The 24,948-nt window shown below is 42.9% G+C and overlaps 1 protein-coding gene across 1 annotated transcript in view; it reads left to right on the forward strand.

The window, feature by feature from the left end:
- Window positions 1–393: 393 nt before the first annotated feature.
- The window catches only part of LOC107293574 (progesterone receptor), a 76,828-nt gene continuing 52,273 nt past the window's right edge, over window positions 394–24,948 (forward strand). Inside the window, exons 1-2 of the mRNA XM_015822730.1 lie at window positions 394–1,874; window positions 9,256–9,407. Coding sequence (XP_015678216.1) covers window positions 394–1,874; window positions 9,256–9,407 — 1,633 coding nt within the window. The remainder of the gene's footprint in view (window positions 1,875–9,255; window positions 9,408–24,948) is intronic.

Raw genomic sequence — 24,948 nt, forward strand, 5'->3', positions numbered from 1 at the left:
CGAAGCCTCCTTCCGAGTTGTCTGCGGGACTCTCTGCACCCGGGACGGGCTGACTCTGGGAGCGGACAGCGCCAGCCCAGCATGGAGTGGCGGTGGCGAGCCAAACACGCTTGAAGCCTTTCTAATCCAGCAACTTTCTTTCCACGTGAAACACGATCCAAGTGGAATAGCCGAGCAACGAGGCTGCCCGCCTGCCCAGCACGCGCGCGCGCGCGCACGCACACACACACGCGCGCAGAGCCCCCGTTGGTTCTGAGGATGTGACGAACCGAAGGATTTCGAAGTGGTGCAGAGGCTGCGCAGCGCCCGTCCCGTCGAACTTTAGGTCCGCGGCTCGCTACTCAGGTGTGCGGTCCGCCGCCTTCGCGAAACTTTCGGGGTGTGCCAGGGAAGATGAAAACCAAGGCAGTGACCAGGGATCCCTCTGCTGCCTCCACCTCTTCCACCCAGGATGGGTCAGTCCTCCTAGTACCTCCTCACCCATCCGGTCGGGATCCTTTTGCTGGAAGGGAGAGAGTCGAGGCGATCGATCTGACCCTGGACGGGCTTCTGTATGCCAGAAGCAGCGAAGACGAGGAGGAGGAGGAGGAGGAAGAAGAAGAAGAAGAAGACCAGGAAGAGGAAGAAAACGCGTGTCTCAAGGAGCACGAACAGCTACCTGGCTCCTCCTTGGTCCAGGAAAGTTCCGGGTTGCCGTCGGGCAAAGACGCCCTGGACCGGGTCCTGGATACCTTTCTGACCTCGGCCTCCAGTCACTCGGACAGCCCCTCGGCGGCCTGGTCGTCTTTCTTCGGCTCGGAGATCCCCGAGTTGACCGCTGGGCTCCCCAACCGGCGCTCCCTCGACGGCAAAGAAGAGGGCGCGCCCGCAGACGCCGCTTCCCTGCCGCCTCCGCCTCTTTCTCCCACGGCCACCGCCTCTCCTTCCCTTTGGAAGGCGGCTAAAGATGCGGAGGGAGCTCCTTTTAAGAGCCCGAGGGGCAGGGCCCCAGCCCCCGCAGCCTCGACGCTGCCCAAAGGAGCGCAGCAGCCTCCGGGCTCGGCCGAGGGAGAGCTGCTCCCCGGGGCTGGCCGCGCGGTAGCGGCCTCCTTCTCCTCTTCCTCCTCCTCCTCCTCTTCCCTCTCTTGCAAGCTCCCGCCGACTTCAGCCGCGGGACGCTCCCCCCTGGCCGCCCCCTCCAGCTGCTCCGACTTCCTCAACGTGCCCATCCTGCCTCTCAACCCGGCCTACTTAGCCGCCCGGACGCGGCAGCTGCTGGACGTGGAGGAGTCCCAGGACTGGAGCCCCTTCTGCGGGCACCCAAACGCCGCTTCCTCGCCCGCCCCCTGCAACCTCCAGGACTTCGCTAACTTCGTCTACCCGCCCCGAGACGGGCACCCGCCGCCGGCCCTGCTGCCGCTGCCGCCGCCTCCGCCGCCGCTTTACCTCCTGGGCTCCGGCGGGGACTTTCAGCCCAGCTTCAAAATCAAAGAGGAGAGCCTGGCGGCCGCCGTGGCCAAAAACAGCAGCGACGGCGGGGCGCACTTGGGCACCTTGCCGGCCGCCCCGGCGCCCTGCCCGGACTACGCTCCGCCGATCGCCGCCGCTTCGCTGCCCAAGAGTAGCATGAGCGGCCCGGAAGCCGCCGCCGCCGCTGCGCCCCCCTCGTCGACCCTGGAGTGCGTTCTCTACAAGGCGGAGGTGGCGGCGGCGGCTGTCGGCGCCCTCCCGGGCTCTTACGGACTAGCGCCTTACAAAGCCTCCGCCAGCTCCATAGCGCAGAGGGAGGCTCTGTCTTTGCCCTCTACCTCGGGCGCCCCGCCTCAAGCCCTGTACCAGCCGCTCGCCTTTCACAGCCAGCAGCCGTTCTATTCGCCTTACTTGGGCTACCTAAGGTAAGCGGGGGTCCTTCGCCCACCCTGGCTCAAAGAGGCTTCCGTGAATTGTAGTATTGCACGGCCCTGCTTTTCCCAAGATGGCCTGTCAGCATGGCCGGCACCTGTCAAGTTGTGGCGAACCATAAACAAATAATATTTAGAGGAGGGGGTCGTTCTGCCCTTTGGAAGCCCCCTGCCCCAGGAGGAAGTTGCTTTTATTTTGATGGGTTACCAGTATGTGGGGAAGGTAATAATGAGGCTCCCCTGTGCCTATAATTAACAGCATAACAGTTGGAAGGGACCTTGGAGGTCTTCTAGTCCAACCCCCTGCTCAAGCTGGAGACCCTATACCATTTTGGACAAATGGTTGTCCAGTTCCCTTCTTAAAAGCCTCCGGTGTTGGAGCACCCACAACTTCAGAAGGCAAGTTAATCTTGGGTCTGGATCCGTTTGCTCCCCTGCCCCTGGTCGCTTTCAAAGTCTAGTGGCTGAGTCAGTCTAGAAAGAATATGGATCTATCGATATAGTCACTAAGAGCTGAAAATGACTGAAGGGTACATATCACCATTATTAATCAGAAATAACAGATCGACAAATCGTGTCTCTGGGATGTGTTTGAAAAAATCTGGCAAATCTGTAAACAAAGCTAAGAAAAAGAGTCCAGCACTTTCAGCCTTGCATGTCTGTGCGCGCACACATTGCGACACTTCAACATCAGAATAGTTTAAAAATAGCTTTTTTTAAAAAAAACAGTGGCTAGGTTTTCATCATGGTCAGCTTGACTTTTGGTGGGCATATCCACAGGGTGTCCTTGGCAAAAATTACACTGCCTTCTAGAGGTTTATCCACTTCCCAGTCCAGCCTTCATCCTTTCCTAGTGATGTCCTGTGCTTAGACTAATAAGATCTGACCATGCTTAGTTCATTTATTTATTCTGCTCATTAGATTTGCATCCCAGCTTCAGGTTTATAAGTAACTCAAGAGGACATACCTAATATTTCTTCCTATATTCCCCATGACAACAACTCTGTGAGGTGGGTTGGGCTGAGAGAGAGTGACTGGCCTAAAGTCTCTCAGCTGGCTTTCAGGTGGGACTTGAACTCAGGATCACGTGGTTTCTAGTTCACCATCTTAGCCACTGCTATAGTTCCCTAGAAAATCAGACAGGATCTGCTGAATGCTGCCATCTGCTGTGTCCATAGTGCATTCTCCTGTTAGACTGTTGTAATTTTACTAGAATGTCTTATCTCCCAATTAATGTTCCTGACATGGCTTTCCATTATTGTTGGACTACAAGTCCCATCTTCCTCGTTCTGGGAAGTTAGAGAAGTTGTCATCTGGCACCCCTTGAAAGATACCAGGTTGGAGAAGGTTGGTAAAATATTAAAGCTGCTCAGTGGAGCAGGACTACAGTAGTTGACAACTATGAACCATTATTAAAGTATGGATCATAACAAGCCCTTTGGTTTTACCACTTAAGTATATTCCAAGTGGCCTTTTTCCATTTCTCTGAATTTTTAAATATTTAGTCCTAGCTTATCTGGAGAGCTTCAGATTGAAAAGGGGGCTGCCACAAAGATGAGGGGGTCACCTTATTTTCTAAAGCACCAGAAGGCAAGACAAGAACCAACGGATGGAAACTAATCAAGGAGAGAAGCAACCTAGAACTAAGGAGAAACTTCCTAATAGTGAGAACAATTAACTAGTTCCGGGGTCTTCAAACTTGGCCCTTTTATGACTTGTGGACTTCAACTCCCAGAATTCCTCAGCCAGGCATGCGTGCCTGGCTGAGGAATTCTGGGAGTTGAAGTCCACAAGTCATAAAAGGGCCAAGTTTGAAGACCCCGGAACTAGTGGAATGGTTTGCTTTCAGAAATTGTGGGTGCTCCAACACTGGAGGCTTGCAAGAAGAGACTGGACAGCCACTTATTTGGAACTGGCATAGGGTCTCCTGCTTGACCAGGAGGTTGGACTAGATGACCTCCAAGGTCCCTTCCAACTCTGTTATTCTATGTTAAGAAGTCTGGAATAAGACTTCAAGAGGTGTCTTATGAATAATAATGGTTATCTGGTTGTTCATTTTAGTTGCTTAAGGCTATAGCTCCATTGTAGGACTTGTTTTTGAATGAACAAAAGTAGGCTGTGGTTGTTAATGATTAAATGCACTTTGACTAATAGCTATAATTCATGGTCATGACAACTCGGTATTCTGCAAAACCATTTCCATTTTCAGCATGGGAATGTCAGTTACAGCTGTTTGTTATCTGATTTCCTCTTTTTTTTAAAAAAAAAAACTTTTGGTCTTATTGATACTTGTTGAAAGTTTTGTTCAACAGCAGAGTTTAAAATATTGAATTGATAGCCATTATAATTTGCCTTTTGGACTAGCATTGGGATAAATTAAATTCACATGGACTGTTCCTATTTTTCACATAGTCCTTTGCTCTGTGACCCAAAATTAAAAGATAATATAATTAAAAAGGTTGTTGTGAGAATAAAATAGACTAGGCAAGAGAGAACCAGATGTCATCCTGCAAAAAGGGCAGTTTTGATATATACTAAAGCAGGGGTCTTCAAACTTGGCCCTTTTATGACTTGTGAACTTCAACTCCCAGAAAATTCTGGGAGTTGAAGTCCACAAGTCATAAAAGGGCCAAGTATGAAGACCCCTGTACTAAAGGATAAATGTGCAAATCCTTTTCCCTATTCCATTCTTCCTTACAAATTTTCTATTAAGAAATCTCATTATATTCATTGATGTTAAGTGTCAAAATTTGTTTTTACTTATTATCAGTCAAGCTTCTATAATACTAACAACGCTGAAAAAATATGAACAGCTGGCAGACAGATAACTGTGTCTTACGAAAGAAATATAAGCGGTTTCTCCTAAACCATACTTAAAAATAAATGTAGCTCCCTGACAGTTTGCAGAGTTTTTATGACACTCTCTGTTTATGGGTGATCATTCTTTACACTATGCAGTATAAGCAACTGTAACCTCTGTTAAAGACTGATAACTATGCACCAGATTTTTAAGTAGGTCTTTCTCCTAGTTAAAATCTGATAGATGCACAGAACTAGACATACTGATAGGAAACTGAAATTTTTGCTTCGGAAGTAAGTGACATAGATTTACTAGATCTATCTGGTGTGACATCAATTCAGAGGTGAAACTTACTCCAGCTACTGGATGTGTTGATGGAAACATTTGAGATGTGGAATCATGTGGCGTTTTTTGTTTCGCATAAAACAAAGCCATCAAGGTGAGATTTGATGGTGGATGGGGGTTGATAGTTCATGCAGCAGCTTTGGTTAGGAAAATATCATCAGAGGCCCAGCCATCGCGGATAAATTTCCTCTGATAACTCCTAAATGATACTCTAAAATTTTCATTTTGAAACATACATTCATGTAGTTTCAAGAAAACATTATTTTCACACTCATATGTTAGAAGACCAGAATATAATTCAGAAATGAATTTAAGATTGTTCAGAACTATGGATTAAATGTTTCCAAATAAACCTCTTCCAATAAAAAAAGTACCTAGTATCTTTTATCACTTAAGAGAAAAGTACACAACCATAGGTAGGCTATTAAAGAAGGGACGGACCTACTACTACTACTACTACTTATTGGAGTTGTACTTATTTGTACCATTTTGGGGGGAGGAGAAAAAAGCAGTTTTTAAGAGGATGTGAGATCTATCTCCAATTTTCTTTAAATTTTACTTTTCTGTTGGAATACTTGGAAGGCAGAATCATAGTGCTGTTCCCATGTGCAGTTGAGGATTAGAAAATACGTCACAATCTTGTGTGTAATTATGTTTCTAAGGGAGCCACAGCATTTTGTGCATTTCCAGACTGCAAAGAACTTTTGATAGTATGATAAACCAAGGTTTGAACCAAGGCAACCTCAATGCATGGTGTTTCAGTTTGAGCAGTTATGCTCATCTTGCAGTCTCCCTGCACTATTCTTGTTAAACTGGATCCATTTGAATTTGCTTTTGTAAAATCTTTCAAAGGAGAAGGGAATGGCTGTGAAGATCCTTACACGTTGGCCGAGCGATATGGATGAAACTCCTGTTTTTCCTTAATGCAATTGTCTCCCAAATGGTTACAGCTTCTCTGGCTTTCTCTGTATCCATCACAGGAAAGACACCAGGAAAGAATTTCTTCCATTGGGCTTTTTAAGATTTGAAGCTTGGTAACAGGCAGAACAGGAAACACGGACAATAAAAATAAAAATAAAAATCCAGAGAATTAAAAATTAAACCAGCAGAAATCTTTTCATGGGTGAAGTGCTTTTGAAAAATTGCAAATATTTCATCCCAGCTTTATTTTAATTAAGATATCCTTAAGACTAAATGCAGTTTAGAAGTGGTACATAATGCTTGATTCTCCTCCTTATATGTGTGTCTTTGGGGTGGGGGGTGGGGGGTGGGGAGATGAAGTGAAAACAAGGTAGATCTTTGCTTGTTCTCAACATAGAAACTCCACTATGTTGGTTGGGTGGAGACAACTAAAGGCTGCCTGCCATGCTTGCTTGAGGACCATGTAGGTACTCCTGGATTTATGACCACAGTTGAGATCAGAATTTCTGTTACTACGCAAGGCAAATGTTAAGTGAGTCACACCTGGTTTTATGACCATTTTTACCACACAAAAAAATATTAAACAAATCACTGCAGTTATTAAGTGAATCGTGTGGGTTGTTAAGCGAATTCAGCCATTGATTTTGCTTGTCAGAAGGCTGGGAAGATCACAAGTGATGATCACATGACCCCCAGGATTCTGCAACCATTCATAAATACAGGCTGGTTGCCAAGCACCCAAATTATGATTTTAGACCATGGGGATACTGTGAGGTATGAGGACCGATTGCAAATCACCTTTTTTTTTTAGTGCTGTTGTAACTTTGAACGGTTGCTAAATGAATGGTTGTACCTATATTCTTACATTTGAATCCTTCTAAATCACTTTTCTCTCAGTAAGGCTCCTCATTCCTCTCTAAGCAGGATTTTTTTTTTGTTTTTGTCTTTTTTTTTGCTGTCAAGTATTAGCTACATCAGGGGTCTTCAAACTTGGCCCTTTTTTGACATATGGGCTTCCATGCTGGCTGAGAAATTCTGGGAGTTGAAGTCCACAAGTCATAAAAGAGCCAAATTTGAAGACCCCTGAGCTATATCATTCCCTCCCACTCACCCACCCATTTTTTTTTTATTTAATGGTGCACTTTGGAGGAGGGATCACCTGGTGTCCTGCTTTGCATGCTGATTCTGCTGCTGTTATGTACTTGAAAGGGTTAAAAGGTGGAAAACCAGAGGACACTTCCTCTGGAATTGTCCATGTTAATTACCTACAGCAGTGATGGCGAACCTTTTAGAGACCGAGTGCCCAAACTGCAACCCAAAACCCACTTATGCATCGTCGGGTGCCGGGTGGGTGTGGCCCATTGGCTGGGTGTGGCCCATCGGGTGGGCGGGGCCCATTGGATGGGCGTGGCTGCAGTGGTAACGGCAGACTGGGTGGGACTAAAAAGTTCAATCAATCAATTCCAACTTTGCAAGATCTCGTTTTTTCCCCGCGAGAAGTTGAAATTGACTGATAGATTGAACCTTTTTTTTTTACACGGCAGCGGAGGCCTAAAGCGAAAAGGTTTTATAAAACCCAGCTGAAGGCCTAGGACTGGGGCGACGGCGCACGTGCCCACAGAGAGGGCTCTGAGTGCCGCCTCTGGCACCCGTGTCATAGGTTCGCCACCACTGACCTACAGTATTGTTTCCAGTGGTATTGGAAAGTTCTATGTCTTTCAGTCTAGAATAGATCAATAGATGGATAAATGGATGGATGAGCTATTCATTCTTGTCTGTTGTTCATGATTTTTTTTCTTTGCTTTCCCCAGCCTTTTCTACTTTTGCTAATACACTCTTTTGATGATTGATAAAGGAACATCAAGTGGCATTTTTATACCAGCTGAACTGAGTGGGCTGTGCATTTATCCTGATCTGGATATTGGAGATTGAATGGAACTATGCTGGGTGCAAAATTAAACCGGAAACGCCTAAAACCAATAAAGCTAAAAACTCCCTTGAGCTGTGTTTGAGCTCTTCATGGGTTTGTCCATGCAATTTCTATGGCAATAACGTGGAAGTGGTTTGCATTTCTTCTGAGAAGATTTTTGACCTCACCTTCAATCTTTAAATTATCCGATGTCTCCCATCCAAGAACTAACCAGGACTGGCTCTGCTTAGCTTCCCTTAAACAGTTTTTGTTTAGCCTCTGAATGATCCAATTTGATTGCCTTTTTTTTCCAAATAGGGACCTTCCTCTCATCCAATAATTCTCTCTTCCTCTGCTATCCGTGCCAGCAATGAAAAGAAGTGATTTATTTCCCAGTGCTGAAGAGAGGTGACTGAGTTCTGGGAAATAAATAACACTCCAGAAGTTGCTGCAGATTAGCTGGTCATAATTTACTGTGAGCTCAGCTCCACTTCACTCTCATGTTAGTGTTCTTCCTCCAGCTGGATCTTATGTTAGGTTTTAAAATGTATTTTGCACATTTCCATCTTTTTGTTTTAAAGGAATATTGCTCTACGATGCTAGCAGGTAGAATATTCGAATGAGGTTTTTTTTTTTTTAAAAAAATGCATATCAAAGTTGGACATGGGAGTTGATTTATTCAATTGTTTTTTTTATCCTAGTTTGCAAAGAGATGGTTCTGAGGGAGGATCTGAAGCCTAACCTGCTTTTTTTCAGGCCTGTTTACTGACAATGAGCCCAGGAACTGGGAGAAAAGACTGAGTAAATCTGTAGGGATGGAATATTCTGTTGCTGCTCAACTGAGTCATTTTGCTCTTGACTTCCTCATTGGAACCCCTGAGCTGGAGACTTCCTTCCATGAGAGGAGGATGTGCTTCTTCTGAGTTTTGTTGTAGGGTCCCCTTCTTAATAAAAGGTGATGTTTTCATGAAATGCAAGTGGGGGGAATTTTGAACTGAATTCTTGGATGTTCAAGCATGCCCTTAGAAAAATGTCCAGACAGTTCTAATGCTAGTAGTGTTTATTCTGTCATTTATTTAAAAAAATGTACATCTTTTGGGGAGGGCAAGGCTTTAATTTGCCCATAACCGGATCTCCCACCCCTTAGGTGTCATGGATGGAAGCAGGTGAGCATTTACAAGAGACAGGCCACTACACAAGAGCTATTAAACCTGTCCTGCAATCTAAGAGGGCTGACTTGTATTCATAACTCTTTGGAAAAAAATCTGTCTTATTTATCAAGCACAGTATATATTCTGGTTTTTCTAAACCCCGCAGGATTTGAGTGTCCTTTGTAGATTAAGATTTGCTGCTGCTTCCCTCTTAACTTTCGGTTTCTTATTTTTGTCTACTTGGTTTAGGTCTGATCCTGAAGCTGGTCAGAGCCCTCAGTATGGGTTTGAACCTTTGCCCCAGAAGATCTGCCTTATCTGTGGTGATGAAGCTTCTGGGTGCCACTATGGTGTCCTCACTTGTGGAAGCTGCAAAGTCTTCTTCAAAAGAGCAATGGAAGGTAATCTTACAATGGCTTTTTTTTCTTCTGGTTGTGTTAATTTTAAACTGATATTGATTGATGCTCTTGTTGGTGGTAATGTATTATGCCAACAGCATTTCAGAAAGAGGTAGTATGTATGTCTGGATATATATGTATGTATATGTCTTGGTGGGTGTGTATTTCTAAAAGGAAGTAAAGCAGGGGTGTCAAACTCAATTTCATTGAGGGCCGCATCAGCATTGCGGTTGCCCTCGGGGGGGGGCTGGGTGGGTGTGGCCTACTGGGTGGGCGCGTCAAGGGTGCCTGTGGGGGCCTGGGCAGGAGTGGGGCAGATCTGAGGGTGTCTGGCAGAAGGGGGTGGGACCGGGGCAAGCGCCAAGGCATGGTCCATTTCTTCATTCCTCACAAAGGGTGACACCTCCCCAGCATGCACCCAGGGGGTGGGGCCAACGCGGCAGGGGCTGGTTCCTCGCTGTTTCTAGACGGCCTTGTGGAGCTAAGACTGAATGCGTTTCAGCATAGATGGCCACCACAAAATTGTACATTGGCTCCCGGCCAGCCTGGGCCAGGGCCAAGACAGCGGGGGCCGTTCCCTCACTGTTTCCAGGATGGCTTCGCGGGCCACATGAAACCACTTCACGGGCCGCATCCGGCCCCCGGGCCTTGTGTTTGACATGTCTGAAGTAAAGGATCTCAGATACAGCACCACAGACATAGGTGCTGATTGTAGGACAGATGACAAATTGCTTATGTGGATGAAGAGGGAGAGGGAGGGGGGAGGAGGAGGAGGTTGTTTCTATAGTATGACCTTGGGCATATACCCATCATGTTCAAGCAGAACATCAGAAATGGATTTGAAGTCCCGAATCTCATTGCTAGAGAACCAGAATCCAAAGAAGTCATTAAGGATGAATGTGAAAGCAGATTGCCTAAGATGAAGAAATAGAAGAAATCGATGGCAGAACCTATCATGGAAATGACCAAGTAGAGAAGTTAAAGCCAAGAAGGCTAAAAGTCTCAGAAAGGAACTTAATGAAGTATTTCAGAGGGTTGTTAGAAGATACAAGTAGAAGTATTACAACAACATTTGTGAAGACTTCGAAGATGGAAACAGATATGGAACAAAAGGAAGTGTTCCAAAAGATTTCTGAAACTAGAAGAAGATTCCAACCTCAACCTAAAGGAAGTCAATAGACAAACAGCTAATTCAAAAAATATCAAAGATGGAAGATGTATACTGAAATACTGTCAGTAGAGATGTCAACATCCAAGATACTTTAGAAGATCTTCCCTACTTTCAAGAACCTCTACTATTAGAAGATGAAATTAAATCAGCAGTCCAATTTACTGAGTCATCTGCAGGAGCTGATGGAAGGCTCACTGAAATATGGCCAGCAACAGAAGAATGAGTAAAGATTCTAGCTTAGCTATTCCTGTAAATTTGGAGAACAACACAATAGCCAAAAGATTGGAGGTCAATCAATATTCTAATATCCAAAAAGGAGAGTTAACAGAATGTGTCAACCACCATATAGTATTCTTTGTTTCATACACTAACGAAATAAGATTTAGGATCATCCAACACAGATTCGGACCCAGACAATAGACATTCAAATTTGGTTTATAAAATGCCAAGGAACATGAGACATAATTCTCAATTGAATAATTGAAAAAGCCAAAGAACAATAGAAAGAAGTCACTGTGTGCTTCGTTGATTATAGAAATGCCTTTGATTGTATTATAATTATGTCAAACTGTGGAATGTACTTAGACTCACATTCTACTTGGGAATGTGCTTGGGAATCTTAAGTTATTTCATTGTCCTCATGTAAAATCTAAAAATAAATCAAGAAGCCAGAGCAGAAACAGAACATGATGGAAGAGACTAGCTCCAGGTTGGCAAAGGAATGAGACATGGTTGTATAGTCTCCCCTTATTTATACAACCTATATGATGAATATATATTAAGGAAAGCTGGATCGGAAGAAGAGGAACATGGTTTTAAAATTGGAGGAAGAAACATCAATAACTTGCATTGTGTAAAGAAACTTCTATTCTATTCTATTCTATTCTATTCTATTCTATTCTATTCTATTCTATTCTATTCTATTCCAGTGGTGGCGAATCTATGGCATGGGTGCCAGAGGCGGCACTCAGAGCCCTCTCTGTGGGCATGCACAGCTTCACCCCAGTCCTAGGCCTTCAGCTGGGTTTTATAAAACCTTTTTGCTTTAGGCCTCCGCCGCCATGTACAAAAAAAAAAAAGGTTCAATCAATCAGTCAATTTCAACTTCTTGCGGGAAAAAAAGTTCTTGCAAAGTTGGAATTGATTGATTGAACTTTTTAGTCCCACCCAATCTGCCATTACCACCGCAGCCACACCCATCCAATGGGCCACGCCCAGCCAATGGGCCACACCCACCCGGCACCCGACGATGCATAAGTGGGTTTTGGGTTGTAGTTTGGGCACTCGGTCTCCAAAAGGTTCGCCATCACTGTTCTATTCTATTCTATTCTATTCTATTCTATTCTATTCTATTCTATTCTATTCTATTCTAATAGTTGAAAATGCAAAGCATCTGCAAACTAGCTATACAAATCAAGAAGCAAATAAATAGGATTAAAATTAAATATAAAGAAGACCAAACTAATGACAACAGGCTCAATAGCCAGTTTTGGAACTGACAGTGAAATATGAAAATGATAGATACCTTCCACTTTTTAGGATCAGCTATCAGCAATAAAAGAATAAGGAGTCAGGAAATATGCCATAACTAGCACTTGGTACAACAGTCATGATGGCTTTGAAAAAAATGTTTAGATGCTATGATATGTCTGTACTTAAAGATACTTACCGTACTTAAAGGTAAGCAAGCAATGGTATTCCTTATTACACTCAGTGGAAGCAACAAATATTGAGGCTTTTGAACTTTGGTATTGGGGAAGATTCCTGATAATATCATGGATAATCAAGAAAATAAACAAATGGATCATCAAAAAAATAAATCAAGAGTTCTCACTTGAGGCACAAATAACCGGACTCAAATTATCTTATTTTGGATATAATATGTGAGGTCTCTGGAGATGGCTCTAATATGGCAAGAATGGAAGAAAAGAGAAGAATTGGATAATCAGCAGCAAATTGGATGGACTCAAATTAAACTGGCAAGGGATGGACTTTTTGAAGACCTGAAGGACCAAGTCAGGGGCAGATCATCAAGAAATAAAACTACTGATAGAGGAGAATATTTGTAGCTCAATGTTGACATGAGGGGTCCTTGGTGCTCTCTGAACTTGGTTGTTTTCTTGCAGATGTTTCATTACCCAAACTAGGTAACATAGTCAGTGCACTGATGTTGTTGCCTAGTTTGGGTATGCAATGTCTGCAAGAAAACAACCAAGCTATCTATGCAATCACTAAGAGTTGATACCAACTTGATAGTGAATAATCAATCAATCAGTCAATCAATCAAATCAATGCCAATAGCACTTCAGCTATTCTGCCAACTGCCAGGAGTTCAATCCTGACTGGCTCAAGATTGACTCAGCCTTCCATCCTTCCAAGGTCGGTAAAATGAGAACCCAGATTGTTGGGGGCCATATGCTGACTCTGTAAAATTGCTTAGAGAGGCTGTAAAGCACTGTGAAGCGTCATATAAGTCTAAGTGCCATTGCTATCATACTATATGTAGCAAGGTTAAGAATAGGATTTCTTTGTTACTTCCACTCAAAACTTCAAAGAATCTCTGTAGGCTACATTCAAGGGCAGTATCTTTGATTAAAGAGAATATTCGCAATTAACATCTAGCATATTGAAGAGGCAATGCTTAATTATTTATTTATAAAAATAACTTGAGAGACTAAACATGTACTATATGGGAGAGGCAGTGCTTCATTATTTAATTATTTAATTATAAAAATTAACTTTAGGAGAGATTAAACATGTTCTCTATGGGAGAGGCTGTGCTTAATTACTTAATTATATAATTATTAAAAAATCGCTTTAGAAAAGATTTATCTTTCTTTTTGTAATACCCAGAAGAAAAGTTTCTTTTAAGACAATGTCTGCCTTAATGCATGAATATACTGTCGGAAAATGTAGGGGGAAAAAATTCTTGCTTCAGAAAAACTGGCTTTGCCCACTTGTAAATTTTATTTGACATGCTGTTGAGTGCAGATTTCCAACGTGTCCAAATATCCATTCGGCAGCTGGCTGGCATGTCTTCCTTCCACAGATGACTGTGAAAGAATTTATTTGGACTGCAGTAATGGCACATATTTAGCAGGCAGAAGGTCAAAGGTTCGTTCACTGACAAGAGCTGTGCAGCAAATGATATGAAAGATCTCGCTGCAAGGAAAAACCGAGTAGTCCCATTTGTTCCATTGTCCATAGCACAGTTTCATCTGTTTTAGACCTAATGGAAGATTTTGCTCAAGGCTATTTGAACTCCTTCTAAAAAAGTATATCCCTTCCCCAGCTATCAATTTAAAATTTACAAGAACTGTGCTCCTCAAACTACTGTTAAGATTTGGATAATTTATTATTTTGCATAATTTGGGTTTTCCTAGACATGGAACAGAAGCAAGCATTCTTCCTCTGTGGCTCGGTCAGGATTGTTAGAACTTCTACCTAAACAAATTTGTGTGGCCAGGGTTACATTGTGCATTCCAGTCATTTCAGTGGGAATCAACACAGCTTACCCTACGAGTGTTGTGGAAAAAACCCTCCTTACTTCAGAAGGACTGTGATGAAAACTGTGGATCTGATTTGCAAATGAAAATGTCCTTTGTTTACAAGAGCATCTTAAAAACGCACAGGTTGCTGTCTGATGCTAAAGAGAAGCAGTCTGAACGAAAAGTTGAACTTGCAACGCTGGAGGCTTTGTTTGTGTGGGAAATTGCTTTCTTGAATAGAGGCAGTCCTTGACTTACAACAGTCCATTTAGTGACCGTTCAAAATTACAACGGCCCTGAAAAAAGTGACTTACGACCGTTTTTCACTTTTATGACTGTTGCAGCATCTCCAGGGTCACCTGACCAAAATTTGGATGCTTGGCAACTGGTTCACATTTAGGACGGTTTGCAGTATCCCAGGGTCAGGTGATCAGCTTTTGCGACCTTCTTACAAGCAACGGGGAAGCGAGATTCACTTAACAATCCTGTTACTAACACCTGCAGGGTTTTCACTTAACTGTGGCAAGAAAGATTGTAATACGGAGCAAAATTCACTTAACAACTGTTTTGCTTAGCTTTAGAAATTTTGGGCTCAGTTGTGTTCGTACGTCGAGGATTATCTGAACTATGAGTCTTTCTAAATAAATATGCTTCTGTGCTTTTAAGTATTTTCATAAATGCACATGTTGTAGTCCTTTTTTTAAGATGCCACAAAATTTTCTGTTGTCCCGATGGAAGTAGTCGTATCATAATATTACTGAGTGCTTGTCTTACTTGATCTGTTTGAAATGAGCTTCGGACTTAGGTTTCCTCTTCCTCATCAGCAGTGGTGATCAAGAGATGGAGTTGGGAGGATTTGCCCTTGGGTCAGTCACTCTCTTCTCGCCCAACTAACCTCAGTGTTGCTGTTGTAGAGAAAATAGGAGAAGGAAGGTCTATTAGGTATTTTGTTTGCCGCCTTGAGTTACTTGTAAAAACCAATAAAAGTGGGATAATAAACAAATACTAAATTGCTATGTTTTTTTTAAACCAAAAAACTATGCTTACCAGTTTTGAGAGCCACAAAACTTTCAGTAAAATTTCATCAATATAACCCTGGTTGATTGCATCGGTTGTGTTAGGACCTGCCTCAATCCCTCTTCTCAAGAAAGCAGAACTCCTGGAACAGCTTCATTCCAAGAGGAACTTTTATTAGGAGAAGTTGACAGCAGGCATAGAAGGCAGGATCTGAGAGTTTCCCACGCGAATCAATAGGTTAAAGGAGTAACTGGCAAACCCCACCCCAATAATCCATCCAGTCAATTCAAATGAGCCAATGTCCACGTGGGAACCCGCTGTGGGAACGGGGTTGATAAAACGCCATTCCCAAGGTTGTTAGGCTGTTAGATCTTCATGCCTCTTCTTCTGCAGCTAGAGATAAGGCAGATGGCTGGAGGCACATTCCATTCTCACCCCAGGTTGGCAGCAAAGGAAATAGATCAAAGAGCAGGCAGAGAGAGGAAAGTGGAGAGGATACATTGTAGCAGCCATAGCAAAGCGGAGTGGATACATTGTAGCACCCATAGCTTCCCCCCTCCCTCCAGGTGTATGGTAGAACCCACAGGAACATAGAATAAAGAAATCACCCCCCTCCCAATAACTGGGTTCTGACAGGTTGACATGATAAAATACAGTTAATTAAAAGTGCAAGGATGAAGGGTTCATTATTCTTTCATTATTTGAATGAGTGGTCAGACATGTTTCAAGTGGCTCTGACTTATTTCTTGTGCAGGTCATGATTTAGCACACTCTTGGCCAAACTGGGGCTCTCTAGCAACTCCCAGAATTTTATCCATTGGTCAAGCTGGTTGTGAATTTTTGAAGATTTTTTTTTCCCCAACACATCTCAAAGATACCAGTTGGGCAAAAACTGTTTTTAGCATGCCCTGCGATCACTTCCATTATTTTGATATTGATAGTATACACATACTGTGTTCTGTGCATCTTTTGACTGGACCTGATTGATAGTGAAGGTGGAGCCTTTTGCCTTTGTTCCTCAAGACCACCTTTCGATTTGTGGCCCAATTAACTGCGGGCTACAGCAGCATTCATTGTACATTACTTTTAAGCAGCTTTCCCCTGGTGTCATTTTTGTGCCGTATAAATAAAAGGCAGGAAGTAGGATTGCTTTAATTGCAAGTATTCAATTTATTTAACATTAGTATTTTGGTTTTAATAAATGTCATGCAATAATGGATAAATCGTGCCTTTCCCAAAGAAACATGCTCTATCAATCCTGCTGTTAATTCTTGAGTCAAAACACAATTGTTAGGGTAAGAGGGTGAGATGAAAAGTATAAAGTAGTGGAAATGGACAAGAGGGCCAGTAATCTGAATGAAGGAACAAATAAATGAGATTAACACATTGCTACAGAGGAGATGACGATAGGGAGATTATTTGTCTTCTCAAATTGGAAGGTGGTGAAGCTAAATAATATCACTATGCACTAATTTAACTTTGGTTTCGCTGTTCTAATAGATACTCCTTGGACTACACCTTGTCTTTCTTTCATGAATCTGATAGATCCAAGGAGATAAATACAGCACTTTAGTGCAGAATACTTCCTTATCATTAACAGATTCTTAACAGAAGAACAAAGTTGGAAGGGACCTTGGAGGTCTTCTAATCCAATCCCATGCTCAGGCAGGAGACCATATACCATTTCAAACAAATGGCTGTTCAATCTGTTCTTAAAAACCTCCAGCGCTGGAGCACTCACAACTTCTGGAGGCAAGTTGTTCCACTGGTTAATTGTTCTCACTGTCAGGAAATTTCTCCTTAGTTCTAGGTTGCTTCTCTTCTTGATTAGTTTCCATCCATTGCTTCTTGTCCTGCCTTCAGGTGATTTGGAGAATAGGTTGATCACCACTTCTTTGTGATTCCCAGCTTCCTAGACTATTTGTTCAACAGAGACACCAGTGCTTGGTATAGAACAGTTGCTGATGGAGCAGAACCACTGATGAATCTTGGATCATGATAATCCAAGACCTAGTGGTTGTGGCAGATTCTGTCCCGACTGCTGGACAAACAAGTTTATTATCTGTGTTAACTGGTCCATCTGTCTCATTGCTGCCTTCTACTACTGAAGCAAAGTACTCGTGACTTAATAGTATCTCATTCGTCTCAATATCAACTTACTGTATCTCCTATTTTAAGATTACTGTGGTGTGTAAGGCTTATTGGTAACCAAGAACGAAAATTTAAAAGTGTCTCTGTATACAAAGTGAAGTCCAGCTTAATAAATTGGTGAAATAATGACAATGTCTATACAATATTGTTGAAGTAGCTTTCTGTTGATTAATTCTGATTGCATTTTTTTTTAAACTTGCTTTTTGAGTTTCTAGCTCTAAGGTTTCCTGGTGATATTCCATCTCCATCTGAGTACTAACCACATCTGATCTTGTTTAGTTTTTTTCAAGCTCTTCCATTTTGGTTTCCAGAAGTTGGACATTGAGGATTGATAGCTCTCGTGCCAAATCCTTGAAGCTGCTATTCAAATACAAACAAGCTTTATATTTGATTTGCATTGTTTGTGGAGGGAAAAAACTTTTAATGAAGTAACTTAAATAATGATGTTGCACTTATTTACATAAGGTCTGCAATTTTCTTATTCTGAACTAAACTCTCATTCCGTTTTTTTGCATGCTATTGACTGGGAACTTTGAGAACTGTAGCTGTAGGACCTCTGGCAAGTATCAGGAAGACAATGGCTATTTAAGCAAGCAAACAGAATTAGGCATCCTAAATGGATTTGTAGGCCTCTGGTTGTCACAAATATTTATGCCACAATGAGTTGGAATTAATTAAAAACTGAGTGAGTTACTGGACCAGGATAGGGCAAACATATTGCTATATAATCAGATTTATATCATATTAATCCTTGAAATAATTTACTGGGTATTAGCATTCAACGCATCTCAACCTATACTAGCCAGTCAATCAAAAGTTATTGTTTCATCGGTACTAGGTATGTTGAAGACAAAAGTATTAACAGAAACTTGAATTATACCAGTAAATTAGAAGATTATCAACCTTAAAGGCTTTTTCTTTGCTTCCCAGCTTCTGCAACAGGAAAGCAGCCAATTCTCCAGCAGCCAAGGCTGGAGAATTATGGAAGTTGAAAGTCACACATCTTAAAACTGCTGAGGTTGAGAAAAACTGTTTTAGCTAATTTATAATACAAGCTTGTCCATTAAGACTCATTCACACACACCCTTTTTAAAAACAATGCAAAAATGTAGACAAAGCTTACTCTTGGGTCTGTAAAAAAAAGTTGTATTGCAGATTGCCAACCTGGGTTAAACAAAGGAACAAAGGAATTGGAATCAAGTTTATTTAATTTATTAGTTGTCTAATATCAGGCCCAGTTTCACCATTAGTCAAAATGAACCAGCTGCCTGAGGGGATAGAATTTTAGATGTCATGAAAGGCAGCAAGTTGCTCTGTTAATGCTTTATGTTTATTACCAGGGATTTTTTTTCTTTCTCATGTCCAAAAATATACACTTTGACCTGGGGATGGGTGAGAGGTTGAGGGAACCACAAGAGTTGGCTGACTACTGCAAACAACACAATGTCTTGATCAGATCCTGACTGTGACCAGACATTTACTTTTAGCTAATGAAAAATGGAAATTAATTCAGGCTCTGGAGTAATGAATATGCCAACACATATAAGCCAAAACATTCCAGACAAGAAAAGAACATAGGCTTAAAGTGAAATATTTACAGTGTCAAAGAGTACAAATGTCAGCAAGTGTTGGTGGACAACTTCCTTTTCTCCCTATAATCAGGAATTCATATGAACCAACGTGGAGGAACAATAGCATCTGCATGATCTTACAGTAACAAGGTTTGCCCTCATGTCCTCCAAACTGTAGCAGGATCAACTCTCATAAAAGGGTTTATATGACAGATCTCTGAAGTTGGCTGTCATGCTAGAAAAGGTGGAAAGAAAGAGAAGAGGATAGCCAGAAGCAAAAAGGATGGACTCAGTTACGATATTGATCAACGCACCAGGTCAGTGAGAAAGCCAACAGAGAATCTAAAGAAAGAAAAGCAAATGGGGAGAGAGACTAGGGAGGAGATGATATACCACACTTTTGGAATATTGCATCCAGTTTTGGTCACCATGATATAAAAAAGATGTTGAGACTCCAGAAAGAGTGCAAAGAAGAGCAACGAAGATGATTAGGGGACTGGAGGATAAAGCATATGAAGAAAAGTTGCAGGATATGGATATATCTAATTTAATGAAAAGAAGAACTAGGGATGACATGATAGCAATGTTCCAATATCTAATTGGCTGCCACAAAGAACGGGGGCCAACCTATTCTGCAAAGCAGCTGAAGGCAGGACAAGAAGCAACGGATGGAAACTAATCAAGGAGAGAAGCAACCTAGAAATTAGGAGAAATTTCCTGATAGTGAGAACAATAAACTAATGGAACGGCTTGCCTCCAGAAGTTGTGGATGCTCCAACACTGGAAGTTTTTAAGAAGAGGGTGGACAACCATTTGTTTGAAATGGTATAGGATTTCCTGCTTGAGCAGAGGGTTGAATTGGAAGACCTCCAAGGTCTCTTCCAACACTTTTATTCTGTTACTTGACTAAAGTCCTCTGAGATCCTTTGAACAACATTGCTTGTACAGTAGGAGGAGCTGGTCTGTCTTTGTTATTTGTCTGACATGGACCTGAATGCTTGGATTTTGTTGCCATTTTTGTACATAAGAGCTTGTTTTGGCAGTCTCTACACATGCCAACAGTGCATTACAATTCATCCTCTAGAAAACTGTCTGAAAATGAAGTGTGTCTATGAAGATTCTCAGTCATCCGGGTCATGGTTGTCCCAAACGTACTTTTCCAAAAGGCAACTGGACTTTCTTGGGTTTTTCCTTGAAAATGTTTTGTTTCTCATCCAAGAGGTTCTTCAGTTTTTCAAGGAAAAACCCAAGAAAGTCTACTTGCCTTTTGGAAAAGCATTCAAACATAATTTCCTTATGGAAGGCTAATAGGTAAAGCTCAGACTGACCTTGCAACTATTTATATCTCCTCATTGCATAGACACAATGTGAATTATATGGTCTTTAAGACTCTTTGGAGTCAAGCCTTATAGAACTTTATAGGTGAAAGTGAGAACTTTGATTGGAATTTGGAAGTCTGCTGGCCACCAGGACAGAAACTGAATGGATATTATATTAATGCAATAACTAAGGCTTATTAGCTCTGTGACTCTGCATTCTGCACGAAGTCTAGCTTCCAAGTCATGTTCAGATACAGCCCCTTATGGATAACAGTAGGATTTTTTAAAATTAATACAAAGCTTTGTCTGACTGCATCTCTGGGGAAAAAGTACTTTAATCATATAATATTAAACTAAATGACCTGAAAATGGAATTGAAATATATTCTAAAATTACTTGATGGAAGCTCACATTTGTACTTTTAGTCTGAGAACATTTGAGAGGAAGGGAGGAAAAAAGGATCCCTTGATCACTCCGGTTTCTATGTTTGTCTGATTATGGTTAATGTCATGGTTCCGAGAGATGAAACTCTTTAAAGAACTTCGAAGCATTGTTTACCTTAAAGCAGTGATGGTGAACCTTTTAGAGACCGAGTACCCCAAAACTAGCCCCGTTCCCACTCCACCCCCTGCCCCCCTGCCTCCCCACCTGCCCACAGGCCACTCACCGCCTCCAGGGCCCGCTGCAGATCACCCAGCAGTGCCATGGCAGCCACGTCCTCTGCCCATGCCCCGCAGCATCAACTGTGCGCGATGGGGCATGAGGGTAGAGTCTTGTCTATGCTGCCTGGCTGCCATGTCCTTGACTGCACTGCTCTGCGTGGACCACGCTCGGGGGCAACCCTTCTCCAGGAGTGCTGCTGGTGAGGAGGGTGTTACAGGTGGAGGTGAGGCTGGGGCAATAGCATGTGTGCCCACAGAGAGGACTCCGAGTGCCGCCTCTGGCACCCATGCCATAGGTTCGCCACCACTGCCTTAAAGAATATTTATTTGAGAAGCATAACATTAGCACTAACATAATCGAAGCCAAAAACTGAATTCCCCTCCCCTGAGCACATAGTATCAAAGCACAATTCCCTCCTCCAATTAACAGTCATAAATCACTTTCCCCAATTAGTTTAAAGCACGGGCTTTCGCTCCAGCTCTCCAGCCCGCCAATTCTCATCATCTCTTATTTCAACAACCTTGATTCTCACGCTATGTTCAGTATTGTTATGTCTAGCTGAACTCTCATGCACATTCCCCCCTCAGCATCATCTAACTCTAAAATTGAAAAGAAGAAAATGGCTACATCTCCATCTGTTGTCAAAGCAAAAACATCCAATGTTAGCAGCATTGACAGTTAGTTTATATATTTCATTAATTAATATGCCTCCCCAATTGTAGAACCTGTGGAATCTTACAGTGGCAGAAAAGAAGTTAAAAAGTTAAATCACATAAACATAAAAAAACCAATCATAAGTATAATATATAAAAGTACAAAAAGTAATGGATGGAATCTTATCGAGAAGAGATCCAACCTAGAACTAAGGAGAAGTTTCCTGACAGTGAGAATAATTAATCAGTGGAATGGCTTGCCTCCAACATTTGGGGTTTTTTAAAAAAGAGATTAAACAGCCACTTCTCTGGAATGGTATAAGGCAGTGACCCCCAACCTTTTGGGCACCAGGGACCGGTTCTGTGGAGACAGGTTTTTCCATGGACCAGAGGGGGCCTGGTTTCGCGTGCTGCCTGCATCCCATGGATGGGGCTTCGCTTGTTTGCGCGGCCTGGTTTCTGGCATGCCCCTGACTGGTGCTGGTCCACAGACTGGAGGATGGGGATCCCTGATATAAGGTATAAGTCAGGGGGGGTTGGACTAGAAGACCTCCAATGTCCCTTCCAACTCTGTTACTGTGTATTCTATTCTATATTTTTAAAAAGCCAGATGAAAAGAGAAAAAAAAACATAGTGACCACAGAAAAACACCGTAGTGTTAGTTACTAAATCAACTGTAGCAGATTGAGTTTGCTCAACAAAATAAATTATAAGCTATTGTCTCAAACCACAGTGTGTAGGTTTATAGAACATAAGAAACCAAAACGTAAGCAAACTCAGGGCAGCTTATTGTGATTTGTGAATCACGGAACCTGGCACCCCTTTCAACTTAACATTAGCTTTACCTGTAGAACAGTGTTTCTCAACCTTGACAATTTTAAGGCATGTGGACTTCAACTCCCAGAATTCCACAGCCAGCATTGCTGGCTGTGGAATTCTGGGAGTTGAAGTCCACATGCCTTAAAATTGTCAAGGTTGAGAAACACTGCTGTAGAACTTGGAGGAATTTTATCCCATTCCTCTTTACGCAACAGCTTCCTCTCAGGAATGTTGGAGGCTCCTTGCAAGAACTGCTAGTTTTAAGTCTTTCCATGTTAAAATGACATCCTGTGGGGGTTTTTTGCTGACTCTTTATGGGTCTGTTTTCCTGACTACATTTTCTTTGAAATGAATGTATACGCCTCAGGAATCCAGTGTGTCCTGAGTCAGAGCACTGAGCCTCTTAGCCACAGCCCTTATCCTTTCTGGCTTGCAGCAAAACTCTTCTGGGTGTTACCTAAAACAATTTTTCCAGATCAAAGTTGGCTCAGATTATCTCCTTCAGATTAGTGTGAGAAGCTGGCACCACTGGTTTGAAGGCTCACTATGTTACTGACTAGATCATCATGAGAAACAGTTTGTAAGATTTATTACTGGGCCTGGAGAGGAGTGACATCAAGGGTTTTTTTTAAATTAACATAGCTTCTCTCTTTAGTGCTTGAAACTCAAGCTCATGCTATCAAATAGCAATTGCAAAAGCACTTAGACTTATATACCGCTCCATAGTGCTTTACAACACTTTCTGAGAGATTTACAATGTCAGCCCTCAACAATCTGGGTCTTCATTTGACCAACCTCAGACAGATGGAAGGCTGAGTCAAGCCCCATCAGGATCAAACTCCAGGCTGTGGGTAGAGTTAGCCTGCCATACTACATTTTAACCACTAAGCCACCAGGGCTCAAATGACATTGATGGTTACTATGCAGGGCACTTAAAATGAAACAGACAGTTGTGACAACAGGTGTCCCAGCAGGTGAAAGAATGAATTGTATCCAATCAACTTGTCTTTTTAAAGCTACAAGATACCTGGATTTGTCCCAGCTGTTCTTCATCATTGTCCAACTCAGGCTCCCAGCACAGCTGTGTCTCAGCCTGAGCACGAATAGAGGGGCCAGGCTCCTCGTCTGACTGTAAGTCTTGGAGCTCCTCAGAGCCTTCCTCTGACTCTAACATCACTAACAGGCCCCTCCTCCTCATCTGATTCCTCCGACTCAGCTGCCGGATCTACTGGCTGGCAAGGAATCACAACACTATCCCACACATATGTTCAATTTCTGCGAGTAGTATGCGCAAGGGAAGAGGGCACCACCAGGCGCATTAGCCTGGAGTAACACTGCTCCATGGCAATGTTGGAGGCATCCGCTTCCATGACAAACGGCCATTGTGGGTCAGGATGTTTCAAGATGGGTTCCTTCATGAAGGCTTCCTTTAAAACCTGAAAAGCCTGTTGCTCCAGGGCATCCCAATGAAACCGGGTCTTTTTCTGCAGGAGCCGAGTGAGGGGCACAGTCATGGAAGCAAAACCGGGGATGAAGATTCTATAGTAGTTGGCGAACCCAAGGAGTCGCTGGACATCTTTAATGCGACATTGGGGTTGCCAACTATGCAGAGACTTGACCTTGCTCGGCTTCATGGCGATGCCCTCAGGAGAAATGTGATGACCTAGGAAATCAATGGTCATTTGATAGAATTGGCATTTCTCCAGTTTGACATACAAACGATGATCTCGGAGCCATTGCAGGACCTGACGGAGATGCTGGTGGTGCGTCTCCCACGAAGGGGAGTAGATCAGAATGTCATCCAAATACATCACGACAAACTGATCTAACAGATCCCGGAATATGTCATTCATGAAGTGTTGAAAAACTGCAGGGGCTTTGGTCAGCCCAAACGGCATCACTGTATACTCAAAGTGCTCATACCGGGTGCCAAATGCTGTCTTCCACTCATCACCTGACCGAATCCTAACAAGATTGTAGGCTTCTCTCAAGTCCAATTTCGTGAAGATTTTTGCCTTCCGGAGCTGTTCCAGAAGTTCGGAGGTGAGGGGCAGCGGGTATCGATTATGTACCATAATAGCGTTTAGTTTTTGATAGTCACAGAAAAACCTCAATTCTCCAGACTTCTGTTTTACAAAGAGCACTGGTGCAGACACTGGCAAAGATGAGGGCCGAATAAAACCCCAAGCCAAATTTTTGTCCAGAAAGTCCTGCAATGTGGCCAACTCAGGGTCCTACATGGAATACAAATGCCCCACTGGGAGAGGGGCATCAGGAACTAAGTCAATGGGGCAGTCATATGGCCTGTGCAGGGGCAATTGATCCGCCTCAGTTTCACTGAACACATCAGCATAAGTCTCCAGTTTGGAGGGCAGGGAGAGCCCTGGGGGATTCACCACCTGGCCGGCACAGATTTGGTGGGTGTTATCCACACACTGTAAACTTGGAAAGATGACGAAGTTCTGGGACCAATAAATCTGCGGGTCATGCATCTGGAGCCATGCCAATCCCAAGGACCATGGGGAAAAGCAGGTCAGAGGTTATGTAAAACTGAATAGCCTCCTCATGCAAACTGATGGCCATACCCAACGGTTGCATGGCAGCCTTAATTGTCCGAAACAGGAGCACTCGGCCATCAATAGTCTCTACTAATAGAGACGGTTCCACCGGGCATTGGGGAACAGCCCATTTG

Source organism: Protobothrops mucrosquamatus, unplaced genomic scaffold (assembly GCF_001527695.2).
Source record: "Protobothrops mucrosquamatus isolate PMUCROS unplaced genomic scaffold, P.Mucros_1.0 scaffold1657, whole genome shotgun sequence".
NCBI lineage: Eukaryota > Metazoa > Chordata > Lepidosauria > Squamata > Viperidae > Protobothrops > Protobothrops mucrosquamatus.